This window comes from Haemaphysalis longicornis, unplaced genomic scaffold, assembly GCF_048455015.1.
Source record: "Haemaphysalis longicornis isolate Haplotype H1 unplaced genomic scaffold, Haemaphysalis longicornis Haplotype H1 scaffold_2, whole genome shotgun sequence".
NCBI classification, from domain to species: domain Eukaryota; kingdom Metazoa; phylum Arthropoda; class Arachnida; order Ixodida; family Ixodidae; genus Haemaphysalis; species Haemaphysalis longicornis.
The window spans coordinates 12,388,492-12,407,639 of record NW_027526295.1 but is presented as its reverse complement, the minus strand read 5'-3'; the positions used below and the strand labels follow the sequence as shown (position 1 = coordinate 12,407,639).

Genomic DNA, 19,148 nt, shown 5'->3' with positions numbered 1-19,148 from the left:
ATTGATTGATTGATTGATTGATTGATTGATTGATTGATTGATTGATTGATTGATTGATTGATTGATTGATTGATTGATTGATTGATTGATTGATTGATTCTTATTATTTTAATATTCACAAAATTGTTCATGGTGACATGTCTTGCGCAGATTTGCTTTACTGTTTCGAGTTTAGTGCTGCACAAAGGCCCAACAGGTCGCCTCGTCCGTTCTTGACCGCTGCTCGCAACTCGAATCCCTCTCCTGTGCGCAGTATGCAGAATTCTTACAACTGCTTCTTTGAACGCCTTGACATTTTTCAAAGTTCCTTTAAAAAATACCGTACGGCAATGTTCAATACAGTATGTAAACATTTATGAAGTCCCTGCCGTTCTGTTTTTCTCGACTGCTGACATTTAGTTTCTCCGCGGTTCAGTTTAACCCACTGACAGTTGCCTATTTTTTGGCACTGTTTCATGTGATTTGTTCGTGTTATCATTTGTCTCTACTCTTGCCGTTGTTTTTGATGTTTTTCTGTCAAACTTTGTTGGTCTGCTTGTTGTGTGGTATTTGCAACAAGCAGAGCCACAAAGGCGTCTTCTTTTGTCTTTTTTTACCTGTAGTAGTGATTCTACCTTTCACCCCGCCCTTGCTTTATTTATGTCGTTTTCAACACTTCAATTTGTGTGTGTCGTTTTGCTTGTTTGTTTCTTGCAATATGTTTCTTGCGCTTTATTCTGCTTTTATGTAACTATCCGTGTGCCAGCACTCAGGTTTCTGGCTGTTCCTGCGCACGTAAATAAACATGATTGATTAGTTGATGGATTGATTATTTTATAGCCGCAACATAATTAGTGCACTTTAAGAAATTTAATGAGTGCTGATAAATGCAAGCTGAGCGTGAATCAGAAGTTATTTTCTCGGTATTCGTAATTGGTACACAAACTATGCATGAATAACTTGCATAACTGTTTCTCTGAGCACCATTTCCGACATGTTTTCGTAAGAAATTCACCAGAAATGCATTAGTTTTAAGTAGCGTGCTGCGGGCTCCACGGTAGTTGGTAGTAAATGAGGTTGCAGTAGTAAGCTTACGATTTGACGGAAATGATGATTGACGTCTTCCGTATGCACCTATAACGAAACAGTGCTGCGAAGGTTGGTTTTGTCAGTGACCTCTCCTGCAAAAATAAAACAAAGAAGCATTAGCCGGACCACAGGCGCAATGGCGAAAATGGCGCTGTACTGGACGCTCAATGCGACGCCTTCAAATTGATCGTCTTACACAAGGGTGACAATGAAATATTGTTCTGGGTTGCTGATATCCGGATTGAGATTTCCCGCATCAACGGGAATGCGTACGGTACTGTTCAGTAGTCAATGTGAAATAATGCACTCACGATTGCTTAGACGGGGCCGTGGAATAATAAAATAAAGGATGCTGACTTAGAAGTGCATGAGGCATACCGCAATTTCTGTCCATCGCGGAATCGTTGACTCTCTTGCACTGAAGCAGGTTACGCGAAACGAGGGGGGGGGGGGGGGGGGGGGGGGAGTGCTTCGCAAGCGTTCTCTGCCCGACAGCATCACTGCTTTTCGGAAGCCTTTCCGCTTTTTTGGGTATTATTCAATTCACCAAGCCGCTGTTACGCTGTCGTCCTTTATGCCGCATGTTTGCACCACTTGTTCTATCTCTAATGATGGCCCTTTGAGTGCACTTGCAAAATGAATAAAAAGCACATATGGGTCATCTACACTAACTACCTTTAATTCCAGACAATATGAAGATACAACTGCATGCATCGGTGAAGACCGGATGCGCCACGAGGAAGACACAGAAAGTGAGCCCCCAAAACATTAAAATATTTCTGCTTACTCTGTATAGAGTGCGCAGAAGGTCGACTATAATTCATAGAAAAATTCTGGAATGCCTCATATTCCAGTATTGTTATTGAAAGAGAACGGTTTGGTCGGGCCATGCGAATTTCTGAAATTACAGTTCCTAGGGTTGTAAAACTCGGTGTTTAAATTAAATTTACAGTATGGGAATGAATCAATATTGCAAGCCATGCGGCCAACTGTAAAATGAAGAAAACGCAGAGCAGGTGCCCGCACACCCTCTTTTGGGGCTGTTAAATATTTGAAACGGTGATTTTGAGAAGCCCATTTTTCTAGCCCACTGATTCCCCGTATCATCACTTACGTGCGAAAACGGAACCGTTTCCGCGTGCGTTGCGTTGTAAGTGTTTTTGTCATTCACCACATTTTCCTATTCGGATATTTAGCAGCGTAATGTGCGAAACAGCTAGTCCTACGAAAATAACGTCAAATTAAAACGAACATACTGACACATCACGTTTCCTGAATTTTAGACATAATGCACAACCCAAGCCAGATATTTCTGATTTTTCTGTATAGTTTAATGGTGAGCAAGACTAAAAAAAGGCCAAACAAAAGTCTCGTAAATATCATGACACACACACCGAACACAAGAAAGAATATTTGCTCACGAGCAATGTTGGCAAGTTTTAAGAAAAAACATGTCAAGCTATTTTCGATGCCCAAGCGGCCCTAGGCACAACCGCAGGCTTCGAAATGCGAAAACGTGCACCTTGCGTGTGCTCCGTAAGGACACAATTGAAAGCAAGTTTTGTGCGCTTACCGATTCCATTTTGTCTTCGTAACGTTTGATAATGGCGCTCACATCAGCACCAGACACCTTGTTCTTTCTCACGGCGGCAATTAGGACCTCTTCCGCGTCCTTGTAATGCTTGGTGGCGAGAAGCCACATCGGCGATTCCGGCATGAACCTGCGAAATGAATCAATTTCGGGAACTGCGTTATGAGAAAAAGCCGCAAGTGGGCGAGCTGTACTTTGTTGTGGGGCGTACTTCCACTGCACGCGCCCGGCTAACCACGAACACACACCACGCCGGTAACGGGCAACTGACCCCGAGGCTTTATTCACCTTTGAATATATACACATGGGCAACCGTGGAAGGGGTGCCCTCTCTCAATCGGTAGCACACACACCAATGGTGGCCGTGGTGCCATCTGTCTATATGAGCACACACTACATCCCCCCTTGTTTAGTGATGAACCCGCACAACACTTCGCTACACTTCACCACACAATCACAAGTCCAGTTTTCTGGGCCTCCGCATCACTCTCCCATACCTGGACACACGAATAGGCGAACTTTGAGACTGGGACTGGGGTGAAGTCACAGAAGACTGCGTCGGACGACTAACTATGACCCTCCTGCATTAGTGTCTGTGACGGATGGCTCACTCTCGCGTTGTTCTTCGGAGGCAAGCTCGACCGCACTCTTCGGCACTGGGGTGCTGGACACTGGGACGAGGTGTAGCCGATTACGTTGGATAACTCTCTTCGGGGTCTCCATGACGCAAGAACGGGGACGTTGCGCTGGCCCCAGAACCAACGCAGGGCTATTTATGTCTCGAACCCAGACTTGCTCACCAGACCTGAGAGGGCGTTGAGGGTTAGCCGCATTTCTTCGGTTGAAGTCCTGGGCTTGCTTCCTTCGATTGGCTTGATCGCCCAGGTTGAAGGACCGAGATGAAGGCCACTGTGGCTCGAGCTGCTGCGAAGTCTTGAGAACTCTTGTTGGCAGACGTCTGCCCATGAGAAGTTGGGCAGGGCTTACCCCATTAACGCTTGGAGTGTCCCTGTAGGCGAGCAGTGCCAAGTAAGGATCATCCGACTTGAGCAGCAGGTCCTTGACGGTCCGCACCATCCTCTCCACTTCGCCGTTGGACTGCGGGAACCGGGAACTGCAGGTGACATGCTGGAAGCCGTAAGCCTGTGCGAATGTAGAAAAGTCTTGGGATGAGAACTGTGGCCCGTTGTCGCTGCGGACCACCCGTGGGATGCCATGGCGTGCAAACACGCCCTTGACGGCTGCAGTGACAGCCGGGGCTGTGGTCTAGCGCAGACTGATGACTTTAGGAAAGCGCGACCTGTAGTCGACCAGCTAAACATAATCTTGACCTTTCAGGTGGAAAAATCTACTCCAACCTCCTCCTAGGAAAGACGTGGAGTTTAAAGGGACCCTGCAACACTCTTTGAGCAGTGCAAGTAAACCTGCGCGACGTTTAGATTACACGTTTAGATTACCTGAGCCAAATATTACACGTGCACGTGAAGCGGTGAGCGCGCAAATCGATGTGAAAGACGCGAAAAAACCAACCGCTCTCTCTTCAGTTGTCCTCATTATGCAACCCGTGGCATGGCCTAAGGGACGCCACATAGGCCATGGCTGCCCGATCGGCCGTCACTGGTCTACTTCGCGGCTAGATTCTGCCATTTCCGTCGTCGTCATCGCTGTGTACGAACCTCTTCTATGCCTGAACCTGGAGGCACAGTTTTAACGTTCCTTTTGTGTTTTGAGTGCGCGTGGAGTTTGAGTGATGAGCGCAATACTTCTCTTTCAACGGGACCACTCGACTACAAACGTTTATTGCTTCAAAAACGCCCTACCAGCCCGAGCGCGCACTTGCGAGCAGGCACCCATGCCTGCTTTTTTGTGGCACCAGACCGGAAATAGGCCCCTCAGCGTTGCGGGGAAAAGGAGAAAACTACCCGGCATGTGATATATCGAAGGCCGCCGAAGAGAACGCTGCGAGCCGCCCCCCTCTCCGGGAGAGAGCGCGCAGCTTTCGTCGCGTTGCCCGCGGTCGAGTTGAGAGGGGACGATTATGCGCGATTTCTCATCGCGCGTAGTTTCGTTAATTGAGAACGGATTTTCATAATTCTTGCGGGAGGAGATTTCTGGGACAATAGACTTTAACCCAAAATGCATTACTAGTAGTCGATGGCAAGTGTTGCAGGGTCCCTTTAGGAAGGCATCCTTGACTCTGGACGTTGAACGCGGGTTTCAGCACATTTGGCGCAGTAAGACACCCGTGTCTCGATTTGGCTGTTGACTCCCGGCCACCATACAGACTCCCGGGCAATGGCTTTGAACCGGTTGATGCCCTGGTGCCCGTCATGAATAAGATCAAGCATACAACGCTGAAGAGCTCACGGCACCACAATGCGGACACCTTTCAAACGTAGCCCCTCACAGACACTGAAGTCTCCCCGATACTGCCAGTACTTCTTCACGTGAAGTGGCAGCTTCGACTGTCGTTCCCAGCCCTTGGTTCAGTACTCAAGCCCGAGATTGCACTCACCATCGCTGGCTTGGGCATGGCGCTGCTCGTCTTTCCGTGAGGAGATGAAGTCTGGGAAGGAGCAAAGAAGCTCTCCAACAAAGAGCTCCACATGATCAGCGAGCTGTGGCAGAGGAACATTCAGTGGTGCACGTGAGAGTGTGTCCGCTGTGGCTAGAAGCTTGCCAGGTACGTAGAGGACGTGGTACACAAACCGCATCAGCTTCAGCTGGAACCGTTGAATCCGAGGAGGCAGAAAGTCGACATCCATGGTCCCCATGAGCGCTAGGAGCGGCTGGTGATCTGTTTCAATGAAAAAGTTCAGACCACGGACATAGTCCTCAAAACGAAGCACAGCCCAGCATGCGGCCAAAGCCTCCTTCTCGGTCTGACTGTAACGACTTTCCGTTGGCGTTAGCCACCGCGAGGCAAAGGCGACTGGTCGACGCTCCCCGGAAGGTTGCTTCTGCAGCAGGATGGCACCATGACCGAAGGAGCTGGCATCCGCTGATACTGTCGTCTTGTATGCTGTGTTGTACCGAGCCATGCATACGTCCGAGCAGAGCATTTCTTTGAGCTTGGCGAAGGCAGACTGTTGAGCGTGACCCCAAGTCCACTCAGACTCCTTCCTGAGCAATGCTCGCATCGGTACTGTGGTTTCTGATACATGAGGCAGAAAGCGTCCGATGTAGTTGACAAGACCCAGGAGGCGACGAACACCTGAGACGTCTTGCGGTGCTGGCATGTCTTTTATGGCTGCCACCTTGTCTGTATCAGGAGAGATTTCATCTTTGCCAACAATGACACCGAGGAACTTGACGCTGCAGGCTGCGAAGGTGCACTTGTCACGGTTAAGCGTGACCCCTGCGTTCGTTAACCTGGTAAGAACTTCTTGCAGGCGACGGTTGTGCTCCGCGCGTGTCTTGCCGTATACGAGAATATCGTCGATCATGCTCTTAACCTTCTACCACCCCCTCTTGACCTCCCTGCAAGTACTCCGGAAGTACTCCGGAGCTGTCGCGATCCCGAAGGGAAGCCTTAGGAAACATTAACGACCGAACGGCGTTGTGAACGTGGTAAATTCCTGTGATTCGGGCGACAGCTTGACCTGGTGGAAGCTAGACGTGGCGTCCAACTTGCAGAAAACTGTGGCCTCTCCCAGCAGACCAAGGCATCGCTCAACTGTGGTTAACGTGTGGCGTTCCCGCACAATAACCTTGTTGAGGCGGGTTAGATCCACACAAAGCCTGTAGCCACCCGAAGTATAGAGGACTTCGACCATTCCTGCGAACCAGGGTGTTGTGGTGGCAACGCGACGAATCACCCCGTCCCGTTCCAGCCTGTCCAAGTCCGCCTTGATCGGATCCCGAAGCGGCAGCGGCAGGCGTCTGGATACGCTTAACGGGAATAGAGTCGCATCTGGTATGAGACGGATTGTGTATGCCTCAGGAAGAGTTCCAAGTCCTTTAAAAAGGGTTGGGTCAAGGCGTAGCTGACCGCAGGGTTCTGGTGCCTCAGAAACATGGTCCAAAAACTTGCAGACACGAAGGGCTTGAATGGCCGGAAACCAAGCAGAGGAACCGTATCAACTGCCAAGACATACAGCTGCTGCTTGACCGACTTGCCATGCCACGTCAAAGTAGCATCGTACGCGCCTAGAACTGGTAGGACGTTATTTCCCGGCCCCTTCAATTCACCCTCGGGATTCTGAAGCTTGGTCGGAATGCCAGGAAATGCACTCGGAACAACTGAGACCTCGGCGACAGAGTCCACTTCGAAAGACAATGCGCGTCCGTCTACGAGCACTTCAATGAACTTTGCGTTCGGGCGACGCCCCCCCCCCCCCGCGGCAGCGTGAAGTTCCACCGAATTGGCCGAAGGCTTCCGTTTTTGCTTCCCGCCCACTTTTTTTTTCCTCATGCAGACCACCCGGAAGTGGCCACTCTTGCCGCGAAAGTTGCAGACAGCACGACGGGCGGGGCACTCCGTCGGCGGTAGCGATGCGCACCCGCAGAACGAGCAAAGACGGACCGGCCTATCGCTTGACGCTAGCTTCCCTCTGTGCACTCGCGTAGCGTCGACGGCCAGCAAAGGAGATTCTTCCGAGTTCCGAATTTTACGTTCGTTATCTGCGTCTTCGTGCTGACGCGCCTGAGTCAAAGCATCTTGAAACGTTAACTTTGGGTTTCGGCATAGCTGGCCTGATAGCTAGTGGTCGAGCAACCCAACTACGAAGCGATCCCGAACGAGCCTATCTTCAACAGCAGGCGATGCGTAGTTACAGCGCTTTACCATGGTATGAAGCGCAGTGAAAAAAGCATCGGCGGTCTCACCCGGTTGCTGTATCCGCCGGTGGAAGCGAGCCGACTCGTACAACTCGTTGACGGGGTGGACGAAAAGGTCCGTGAAGGCCCTTTTGACAGCCGACAAGTCCTTCGTGTCGGCTTCTGACAGCGTTGTCGACGCAAGAACCGTTCTTGCTTGCGGCCCCATGCAGTAAAGCATGGACCGCGTTTGCACTTCCCGCTCCGCTGTATGAAGTCCCGTGGCATAGCTGAAGTCCTCGAACTGCCGCAGCCACGCCGGCCAGGTACTTGGACTGTCGAAGTCTAACGGCGGTGGCGGGCGTAGCGCAGCCCCGAGCGAAGAATGAGCGACGGCGGAGGTGGCGGCGGCGGCGGCGGCGTCCATGGCGAAGAGCGACGGATCAGTGGCGTCGCGATCCCACTTCTGACACCATGTTGCGGGGCGTACTTCCACAGCACGCGCCCGGCTAACTACGAACACACACCACACCGGTAACGGGCAACTGACCCCAAGGCTTTATTCACCTTTGAATATCTACCCATGGGCAACCCTGCCTATATGAGCGCACACTACATACTGCACCCAGCCCCAGAACGGAAGGCCCACTGCACGCTTGGCCTTGTGGAGGCTTCGCAGGGCCCAGTGAAATACGAGCACAGCAAGCCTCTTGTCTTTCCCCCACGTGTTTGATATTGACGGCTACAGTTGTTCACTAAAGTTGTTCACATGCGCCACAACATTAATAAATTTTTTGCTCTGTCTGCCCCGAAAGTAAATTTCATTCCTGTGGAAAATTACTGTAATGCTCCGAGAATATATTTCCAATCAGTGAATTAACCAACCACGTAATCACCCCATGAGAGGTTCTATATCGACCATTCTTACTATCAAGTTAGAGCTACCTGAAGATACCTCCTCTTACGTGGAACTTAATCTACCAGCGATAGTTCGGATTACGTTATTGTGTCGCACGGGTTCATTCGACAACGCATTGCAACATCTGAGCATGTGTGAGGTGTACCTAAAAGAGCACAAAGTTTAATAATAACACATGTATGCTATTTTAGTATATTGTGGCCATGTACGTGCTGTTGTATTTGACTTAGGAATGATGCTAAAGATCCTTAGGTGGTCAAAATTTAATCAGCAGCCCTCCACTACGGTGAGCCACAGCACGCGTTGCGTCGGCGCGTTAAACCCCACGATCAATCAATCGATCGATTTAGGAATGATGCAGATCATTCATGGGTAATTCATGCAATAAAAAGCCCTTGCTCTGAGTGCTTCACCCGGCGTTGTCGCTCTGTGCGTGACGGTTTCAGTCCCAAATTAAGTTCCTCTGACAGTGCGGACGTTTCATAGAAGGCGGTCTGATGTCCTGCAATACGGGATGCATCAAGGCTGGCCCTTGATGCATCCCGTGGCCTGCTAACTCCCATTGTGACCATGCAACGCATCCTAACATTTTGCAGGGATGAAAAAAAAACTGGGTAAAAAAGTTTCTGCTCTGGTCAGTAGCAGTTTTCTTTATGCGACAACGCTTTGACTGCCCTCCCTGTCAGTCACGTACACGAAGCAGCTGCAAGAGTATATGGTGGTACCACACTTCATTCTTTCCCTCGCGATCCCCGACAGTTTAGTTTTTGCGCGGGCCTCTAACGAGAGCGTTAGTTGGGCGGATATTTTAGACACGGGGCTAATCAAAAATTGCCCCCCTCTCCCCGCGAGGGAACCCTGGTTTGATGCGGCGCATGCATACGCGAACTAAGAGAGTACACGTGTTTTAGCGACCCCCACCCAGCTCTTTATTACATTTAAAAATGATGACTTTATGGTCAATTAAGTGCACAGTGAACGGTTGCTGCAGCAGTGGTCGAATCTTTGTTTCATCGTCGATGTTCGAGAAGAACGACAGCGAGCGCTGACTGAACCGCCGCGGAGCGATACCGGTTTTATATTCACAGCGCTTAAAGGAGAGGAGACCGCGGAGGAGAGTCGCGCATGCGCGCACATGCGCACCGGAGCAGCTGTTAACGCAGCGTTAACACAGCGAAGCGCGCGTGAACCAAGCGCGCCAGCTGTCGTTATGCTAATGCACCGGAGTGAGAGTGTTGCGCACAGCTGTGGGTGAGACAAACGGAGGAGAGTAGCGCATGCGCAGGTGGCGTGCGGATGGACGCTGACGCCGCAGGAGGGACATGCCTCAGAGCAAGAGATGCTCCGCATCTAAAACATTTCTCCCGGCTTCACAGAGATACGCTGATGTGGACAACGAAGCTGCCTGGCGTTCCAAAGCTAAGCTTCAGAGAATTTCTGAAAGCCACCACATCAATTCCCGATCACACCAATTCAATGTTGAGGTGTTCAAGCGTTCAATCTACGGGAACTTTTTGCTACTCTTGAACTTCGAACACTTCCACGAGGATTCTCCGGGAGTGCTTTTTGTATTTTGAGGTAAAAAAATTATTCAAGGCGCATTGTTTATGTGGTACCTCAAAACTTAAGCAGTTGTGTATTTTTAATAAAAAGAACAATACTAATGTCACTTGTGTATTGCGCTGTGGCCTCAAATACTTGTTATCTTTACATTTTGCTCAACGATGTTGATAAGTATAAACGTTTCCACCTGATTTAGTAGTTTAGAAATGCTTTGCTCGTATAACTGATGCAGCGGTGTAAGCGCGCATGTGGTTCTTTGGCAGCATTCAGTTGAGGGGGTATAGAAGAAGGGACGGAAATGACGGGATGTTAATGAGGAGTTGAGCCCGACTTGCTACCTGTACAGGGAAGTGGGGTTCAGAAGGGTTGAAGGCCTGAACTGACTTTACAACGCCTGTTACTCCGTAAACTGACTTATATTCTCCCTATGGGTGCAAGAGTGGGCTAGGCAGCTGCAGAGCCGGCAGTATGCTTAACCGCTTCGCCTTTGTTCTGCAGGTATGTTATCTTCATAATGCCAAGTGTTTCCGCTATGACAATCGGTGTTTGCTGCTGCTGCCCTGGCTGCACAATTTTGTCAGTGTTTGCTCTCATGCCGTACATAGTTTACGACGCCTTCTCCGGAGCGGCGATGTTGAACTAAATCCTTGCCCCCCTAAACCTGCTGCCGCTAAATCAAGCACTAATGATGATAATGCTCAGGGACACACGACGCGTTCTACAAATGGAGCAAACGCTGTTTTGATAGATGGTAACTCCTCTGTGGAGCAACTGTTTTCTAAACTCCTCGACGCTCAAATTCAAATGGCCAAAGATATCTTCGATATTAAGACGTTTCACCATACTGTCAACGCTAGATTGGATTCACGTGTTACGGCCCATGAATCTTCTCATGCCATCTCTGCACCGGTTGTTTTATTGGTACCATTTAGCAGTGAGTTTGCAGCGGTGACAAAGACAATTAGTGAACTAGGATAAAAAAATGATCTCGAAAATCGCAGGAGACTCAACAACATAATCTTGCATGGCTCTAATCAAGAGGACGACAAAATTGGTGACAGTGTCTGGGCTAGGGTATCACAAGTGCTTAGCCATAGCCATTGAACGTTGCCATAGGCTAGGCCGGTCCTGAAGTAACCATGTTCCGTCCGTTATTATGAAGCCTCTAGACCACCGCGATAAAATGAAAGTTATGAAGAACGTCTCCAAATTCAAAGAATCCAGCTGGTACGTATGGAAGAATGTTCCCAAAGTGTGCGCTCTCTCCTGAAAAACATTTTGGGATGCTTCTGCTTGTTTTTGTAGCAGCGGGTCTGAAGTACGTCTGCGTTTTGATAACCTTTTTATTGGCAACAATCAGTATACCCTAGACGCCACATAAAAAACGCCTATTAAAGTACTCTCCCGTCAATCTTCACGTCACCCTGCACCCCCTCCTGGATCTTCGTCCCCGCCCTGACTACCCCCCCCCCGTCCATGTAATGACCTAATAATTTTGAATGTCAATGCAAGCATCCTACTCAATAAATTTCCTAGGTTTGTCTCTATGGTATCCACCTTTTCCCCACACCTAGTAGGTGTAACTAAAGCTTGGCTACATGAAGGTGTTTATGACTCTGAGATAACTCCACCCGGGTACGTCCTAGTTCGCAATGATCGACAGAACGGCAAAGGTGGGTGTGTGGCTTTACTCTCTTGGTCGGACTTTTCTCTGTTTTGTCTGTGACTTTAAATGTTGAATACGTATAGTGCAAACTTCACTTAAACAAGCATCATCTCATGGTTGGTGTCTGCTAACCCGCACATGGAACCTCCGTCGATGGTATACGCAATCTTAATAGTTATATATATAACCACAATATCGATTAGTCTTATATTATCTGTATGGGAGATTTCAATGCATCCGAAATTCATTAGCCTTCTCAGATACCTTCAGGTCGGGGACCTGGCCTCAGCCGAGAGCTAATAAATTTTTCACTGCCGCATGACTTGGTGCAGTTGGTTAGTGATGCCACCCGACTCGACGCACTTCTCGACCTAATGTTTGTAAGCTCCAAAATTGCGGAAGCAGGATTTATATGTGAAACTGATCAAGGTATATCGGATCATAAGGCGGTCATCGTGACGTTGTTCTATCCTGTGCTCAAAACCTTGTAGTTGTTCACAACATTCCCGGATTTAAATCGTGCTAACGATACTTCGGTTTTGGACGCCTTTGCTGATGCTCTTTCTCTGTTCGAATCCATGAACACCAAATGTTACGTTGATACTCTTGTGACGTACTTTGAAAACGTTGTAAAATCCTGCATTCATCCCTTTGTTGTAATTGAAACGAAAAAAAACGAATAAGAAACTTCCTTGGATCAACAGAGATATTCTTCACGTATCACGTCGTGTACACAGGCTGAAGCGTACAAAGAACCTTGATAAACCAGATAGTGTGAACGAGTTCTAAAAAGCAATCCTAGCAAATACTGGACATCAGTTGTGCCTGTAGGTGCCGTTGCTCCTCATTCTCGATTAACGGGGAAACAATTAATGATGACCCAAACATAAATCATGCGTTTAATTAAAACTTCCACTATGTATTTTCTGTTGATAATCATGTTACCCGCTGTCTTTAACTGTCCTCCCGGTATCGGCCAAATTTCTGATGTAACTATCTGTCATGCAGGTGTTTTGGATCTTATTCTGAACTGAGACGCAAAAAAGGGAGACGGTCCCGATACTATTACAAACTCCTTTTTAATTCGGTAAGCGTTATGGACACCTCGTTACCGTACCAGTATATTTCAGGTCTTTTTCCTCGGGTATTTTTCCGTGTGCCCGGAAATTGGCCAAAGTTTGGGCGATTTATGTCTGGTGAAAAGCTGCTTTTGCCAAACTATCGTCCCATGTCGCTGACATCACATTCCTGCAAGTTGTTGGAGCACATTATTCATAAACGTATATTCGACTTTCTTGAGAATAACAATCTTTTATCCAATTTGCAGCATGGCTTTCGAAAGGAAAGCTGACGAAGCCGAAGCTGACGGAATTTTCGAAGCTGACGGAATTTACCCATGATAGTTTTTCAATTCTTGATTGCGGCTACCAGGTCGACGTAATATTAATTGATTTCGGAAAAGCTTTCGACACTGTTCCCCACTGTATTTTCTGTTTAATCGCTCCCAGTACGTTAGCTTTCACTCTGGCAAATGACCTTTATTTAAAGTAACATCAGAGGTACTAGAAGGGTCCGTTCTTGGTTGTTTGTTATTTTTTATTTATGGTTTTTATTTATGACTTGCCCCAATCCATTTCCTGTAAATTACGCCTTTACGCCGACGACTGTGGTTTGTGCACAACCATTACTTCCGTTTAAGATCATCACCTTCTTAATGAGTCGTTTAGTGACTTTTGCTCTTGGTGTGATACATGGCAAATGAATATCAATTTCCGTAAAACAGTCTCACTGTCCTTCAGCACCAGAACGCAGACTTCCGTTTTCAACTACTCTTTCAGTGACCTAATGCTCCGAAGGATTTCAGTTAAAAATACCTTGCCGTGATTTTCACTACTAACCTCTCCTGGTCTAAGCATATGGTTCAGTCTGCGCCAAATCTCTTGAAAAACTTGGTTACCTAAGACGTACTCTCAGAACATCCCCACAGGAAACTGAATTACTATTGTACAAATCACTAATTCATCCGGTTCTTGAATATGCCTGTATCATTTGGTGTCGGTATAAAAAGGAGAAATCAAATTGAATCCGCGCAGAAAAATAGCAATCCGTTTCATTTGTCACCGCTGTGACCACAATGTTTTACTTGCGTCCGCCCTTACAACTTTAAATATTACCTCACTCTCTACTCAACGCGATATTATCGATTCGCTAAAATTCTTGCGTGGTATCGTTCAACCAGTTAACCACCTTCCCGATAACAGCTATGTTAAGCATGCTATGTCAACCATACCTCGAAATAATCTTGCCCTTAACCTCACCCCATTTCATGCACACACCAATATATTCAAATTTGTTTTTTTTTTCAAGAACGACATGACAGTGGAATGTACTGCCGGGTGACATTAGGAGCGCATCGAGAAATCAATTTCAGCTTTTTGTTGAAAGCCGGGTCTAATAAATAGTTCGTTTCTTTGCTCTGTTGGTATGTGCGCCCCATCCTGCAGTGCAAACTCATTGGATGTATATCGTTCGTTGATTCGGTGTACATTGGCATCTACAGGATCGATATTTTGTTCTTAATGGAATTGAAATGTGTGCACGTGTGTAAATGCACGTGTGTATTTCTTGTTTCCTGAAGTGATGCATTTCTAATCGCTGCTCTGTATTTCAACCACTCCTGCTATAGCAGTAAAGAGCTGCAGTATGTGAAAATAAATAAATAAATAAAACAATTTGCGAAGCAAATATGTTTTCCAGCGGCCTTCGCAATCACAGAGCGGGTATTGATCAACGATCATGATGAATTAACTGTATCGGTTTGAAATGCAGGATATATAGAATCTGCTAAAAAAAAGCTCCTGAGTACAGGATAATGAATCCTCGTTTTTCTGTACCAAAATGAAAGGAAACGCCGGAATTTAACAGACGCAGTCGTCCGACATGTAGCTCTTTGTTAAGGCTTTGTTTTTTGGCGGGCACATTCCAAGTGATCACAAGATTCATACTTCACATTTTAACCAGGGCAGCTATTCAGGAATAGCATAATTTTACAGTGCTGTTTAATTCCCATATCACCCCTTCACACAAAGCCAGTAGTTCTTATAGCGGTTAAATCATACTGAAAATGAAAAACAGCCATTTCTGGCTTCTACTATGTCGTGCACGGTACTTTGTTCATCCGATTTCCCCAAAAAACATTCGCCCTCTGCATCAAAACAAAAAGTGCTTAGTACACTTGCATGCCCTCAGTAGGCGGGTCTTGTTTTTAGCGCCCGGCTGCGTCGTGTTGTGTTATCTGTGTCCCAAGTTAAACGCTTGTTGCATTCTTTGTTTCTCATCCCGCACTGGCTATCTGAATTATTAGGGAGAATCTTTCGCCTTAAGGTCACTAGACTAGAATAGCCTTCTTAGATCTTCAGTGTGCTCGATGTAATTACACGGCTAAAGAAACACCCGCGCCTAAAGAAAAATACCCTCAGAGCAAATGCCGAGGCATTCGATTACGCGACACTCGCCTGCGCAATGTCACTTTGTTGACTGCTGCTTCGCCGCCTGGGTGTTATTCCAGAAGGCCCGAGTTGGCGCGAAACTCGGGCAAGGCGGAGCGGTGGTGATAATAATAAGCTCATGATAATATTTCCAGGCAGGGTTAAAACGCTTAAAAATGCAATTCATTCTATTTGGTGTTAAAAGGCTTAGAAATGCGATTCATGCTATTTGGTGATTATTGAGGTGACGTAATCGGTACTGAGCAGCGAATTCGAAGGACACGCGTCTAGGGCGTGGCAAATCTGTCATTGCGTTCTCTCGTTCCATTGCAGCATTGGTGGCTACTGGGGGCAAGCAAATCCAACTATTTTATTTTATTGTACTTTTACTTCAAATTTACTTTAAATTTTTTTTTGCCCGAAGTGCGTTTTTGTTCATGAGACTGTGTTGTTTTGTTCAGATTTGACTGTGATAACTTGAAATACATTTTGCCACACTTCGAAAATTGCCCGCAAGCATTCTTAGCAATGAGTAGAGTAAGACAAGTGCATTTTGGATGGCAAATCTAGAGTGCGAATTACTGCATTTAAACAATCGAAAATAATTGCCCACAAACGATCAAAAATAACTTAAAAATGATGCTGATCGAGTTCATTGAAACGTGCCCAGCAGCGTTCGTCGACGTAGCGGTTGACGTGTGACTTTCCCGGATCCATGCGTTTGCATGTGGTTGCGGCTTCTCGCAGCTCTCCCGCGTGATGGTGCCCCGCTGCCGATCAACGCCGACGCTCGCGCGACGCGTGAATCGCGCGTATGTGTGTGTGCGCGCGTGTATCGTATTGCCTAGATGGAAGGGCGGCCGCTGATACACACGAGTTATGATGGCAAACAATACAAGGTCTTGGGAGCTGGCTTATAATTGAGTTAAAGTTCACAGAGTTTTTATGGAGAACTAACTGTAGAAATTGAATAGTCTTTTTGGATGCATTGATGAGTGGAAGCCTAATGAACTTTTATGGTGAAGTCACAACAAAAATTCTAGAGTATTCATAGAGGCCTTGAGTTGTTTAAGTTCACAGAGCTTCTATGGAGAAGTGACGGTAGAAATTGTACAGAATATTCATAGAGATGTTGAAGAGTTCGCCCTTATTGAACTTTTATGGTGAAGTCACAACACAAATTCCCCAGAGTCTTTATAGAGGCCTTGAATTGCTTAAAGGGACACTGAAGTGAATTTGTCAAGCTCCCGTTTTTGCTTGTACTGCGTAAACTGGCTCGAATTAGCACACTTTTCATCGTTTATCCGGTTGACAAATCGGTAATTAATTTACAAAGCGCGAAAGAAGAAAAACTACCATGCGCGGTTTGCGGCGGCCGCACCAACTAAAGCTGTGACGTTAGGAGGAGCGGGCACCGTGATTGGACGATGCCCAAGGTGAGGAACCAAACAAGTTTCGGTTTCGGTTCTGTAAAACACAACTGGTGGCGTTGTTGGATGGGCATTCTCAATAACTCAGTAATCGTCCTACTGCGCTTCTGCCATGTTGTCAGCTGTGAAAATGCATAAAGATAAGCCTCCTCCCAGGACGGCTTGGAATCGTAGCATTCACTAGCCGAATCCTACGCAGTGCATGAACGCCCTCCGCGTACCCGCAGACGCCCAAATGTCATGCGCTTTTCCCCCATATTTGGAGCTTGCCTCCCTCATGCCTGTATCGTAAAAAGCGTGTTCGCACCAGACCAAGGGTCTGTTCATTCTGGCCTGTGCCCACTGCCCGCAAGCAGTCGGTGCTTATGGCAACAGAAGCCAACGAGAACTCGCTAGCGCGCCAGTGCCAGCCTGCGCGCGTTCTGTGGATTAGTTCGTGGAGCCATGAACGTTGCGGCCCCAAAAAAAGGTGAACTCAATGTAGGAAACATCGGCGGAAAACGAAAAAGTTAACTTACAAAAAAAAAGCGCGTACCCGTGGGGACTCGAACTCGCGACTTGCAAAACACTTCCGACAACACACCTAGTGCCCCAGACTACTAGGCCACGAGACCGGCTCAGCGAACCTTGGTAATATAAGGTATATATCGTACAACACATTTACACTTTTATTTAGTTTTGGCATTTCAAGCAGCTTAGGTGACTATTTGTTGTATTGCGCTCGTGCAGTAAGCGTACCCCGAGTTTCCACTATAGCTCACGTCTAGCAATTGCATTTCGTAGACGGAAAAGCGTTCTCAGACGCGTAGTCGTGCTGCTGACCGCTGTGGTTGTTCGCCCAGCGCAAAAAAGTGCTTCCCGCACCCTAGTTTTACGCTGTACGGTAAAAATATCAGTTGATTTTATTTCCTTAGTACCTATATTGACTTCGCTGACTCTTCTCCCGCCTTCAAGAGGCCTTATATTTCCCTACTGGCGTACCAGTCGGCGAAGCGTCGCATGTGCGCTTGTGCAGGGCTTGTGTGAAGCGACCTTGACTTGGAGCTAGACACAGTGTACAAACTAACCAAGTAAAGAAAGGCACATTCTCCATTCACAAACGTGTCCTGGCTTCCTTTCAACTGAGCGAACGAATTGCGACGACCCGTCGGCGGCCTGCGGTCGAAACGCTGGGCCGACTGACTCTGTCTGAAGGCCGGGGAGCCGTGCAGTAGCGCAGCCAATTGCGAGCTCGGCACCTCCTGACGTCACACGAAAACGCCACAGAAAATGGGCGAGCGTAAAGAGAGGAGGACAGCATTTTCGAATTAATTTTTCTACTAAATAAAATCGCGTAAATGCGCCCAGAGTGGTCGAAACATGGCCTGGGGACTACGGGCTACAATTTGCGCTAGTAATCCCGCAATGTTTACATATCACTTCAGTGTCCCTTTAAGTTCACAGAGCTTCTATGGAGAAGTGACGGTAGAAATTCTAAAAAATATTCATAGAGATGTTAATGAGTTCGCTCTTAATGAACTTTCATGGCGAAGTCACAACAAAAATTCTACGGAGTCTTTATAGAGGCCTTGAGTTGTTTAAGTTCGCAGACATTCAATGGAAAATTGACTGTAAAAATTCTACAGAATATTACAAAGGTGTGGAATAGTTAGCTCTTAATGAATTTATGTGGAGAAGTAGCTATAAAAATTTTGTAGATTTTTTAAAGTGGCAACTCCATAAGCTCAGAGTTCATGATGAGTTTCTTCCGTGTTTCTTGTTACTCCTTAAGATCTCCATGAAAACTCTTCAGAAATTCGTAATCCATTTTTGTGAGGGCAGGGCACATTTTCGACCACGTCTGTCACTTTTAAGTACGCGCACATGACCGGTTGCCTGTTTACGCGCGGGCAGGTTTGCAGTGGAGAATAGTGGGAGGAAGGAGGGGGGCCGTGCATGCTCAGCTTTAGGTTTCATGCCCGCATGACATGTCCGTTGTGCAGGTGCGAGGTTTAAACGCGGACGTTAAACGCCCAATGGGGCCTGTCTGGAGTCTTTAGTTGTATAGCGAATTGGATTTGTGTGTTAGGCTATGTTCAGACTAACGACGCAAAAGCCGTATCGTGATATCTGGACGAAAACAAACGGAGTTCGTTTTGCTGAGACGTGAATTGCGTCATTCTTTAAAGTTATTACGACAGTTGCGGCAACCGTCTGACCCCGGCCTTACAGAAACAGTAAGATGCTTACGTTGCGGGAGGGACACAGGCAGCTCCATTTTTATCCGCAAGAACAAAGTTTGGATCCTTCAGAGGTTCATTCCGCTAATTGGCTAGGAAGCATGTTAAATCGCAAATTACGATGAAGGTGTTTTGTTTCGTGGACTCCGTGGACTGCGTCCAGCTTTGCCGGTCATCCTTCTTCACAGAGCGGACGGGCACTAATTTTTAACAGTCCCTTTCATCTGGTACAATTCCTGAATATTGGAGAATAGCAAAAGTAGCACCCATCGTAAAATCCGGCAATTGTTTATCATCACTTTACAACAGACCTGTATCAATAACAAGCACTGTTGGTAAACTTCTCGAACATATCATCCACTCACAGGAGGTTAGCTACTTAGAAGAACTTACTATCTTTCAATACTAACACGGGTATAGGAAAGGGTACTCGTGTGACACTCAGC

The 19,148-nt window shown here is 47.2% G+C and overlaps 1 protein-coding gene across 4 annotated transcripts in view; it reads right to left on the bottom strand.

Moving 5' to 3' along the window:
- Positions 1-19,148, bottom strand: part of LOC144168754 (organic cation transporter protein-like) — a 184,926-nt gene that overhangs the window by 44,927 nt on the left and 120,851 nt on the right. For all 4 annotated transcript variants that reach the window (XM_077697713.1, XM_077697715.1, XM_077697716.1 and 1 more), the window contains 2 exons: positions 2,642-2,789; positions 1,075-1,160 (listed from right to left, as the gene is read on the bottom strand). In XM_077697713.1, coding sequence (XP_077553839.1) covers positions 1,075-1,160; positions 2,642-2,789 — 234 coding nt within the window. The remainder of the gene's footprint in view (positions 1-1,074; positions 1,161-2,641; positions 2,790-19,148) is intronic.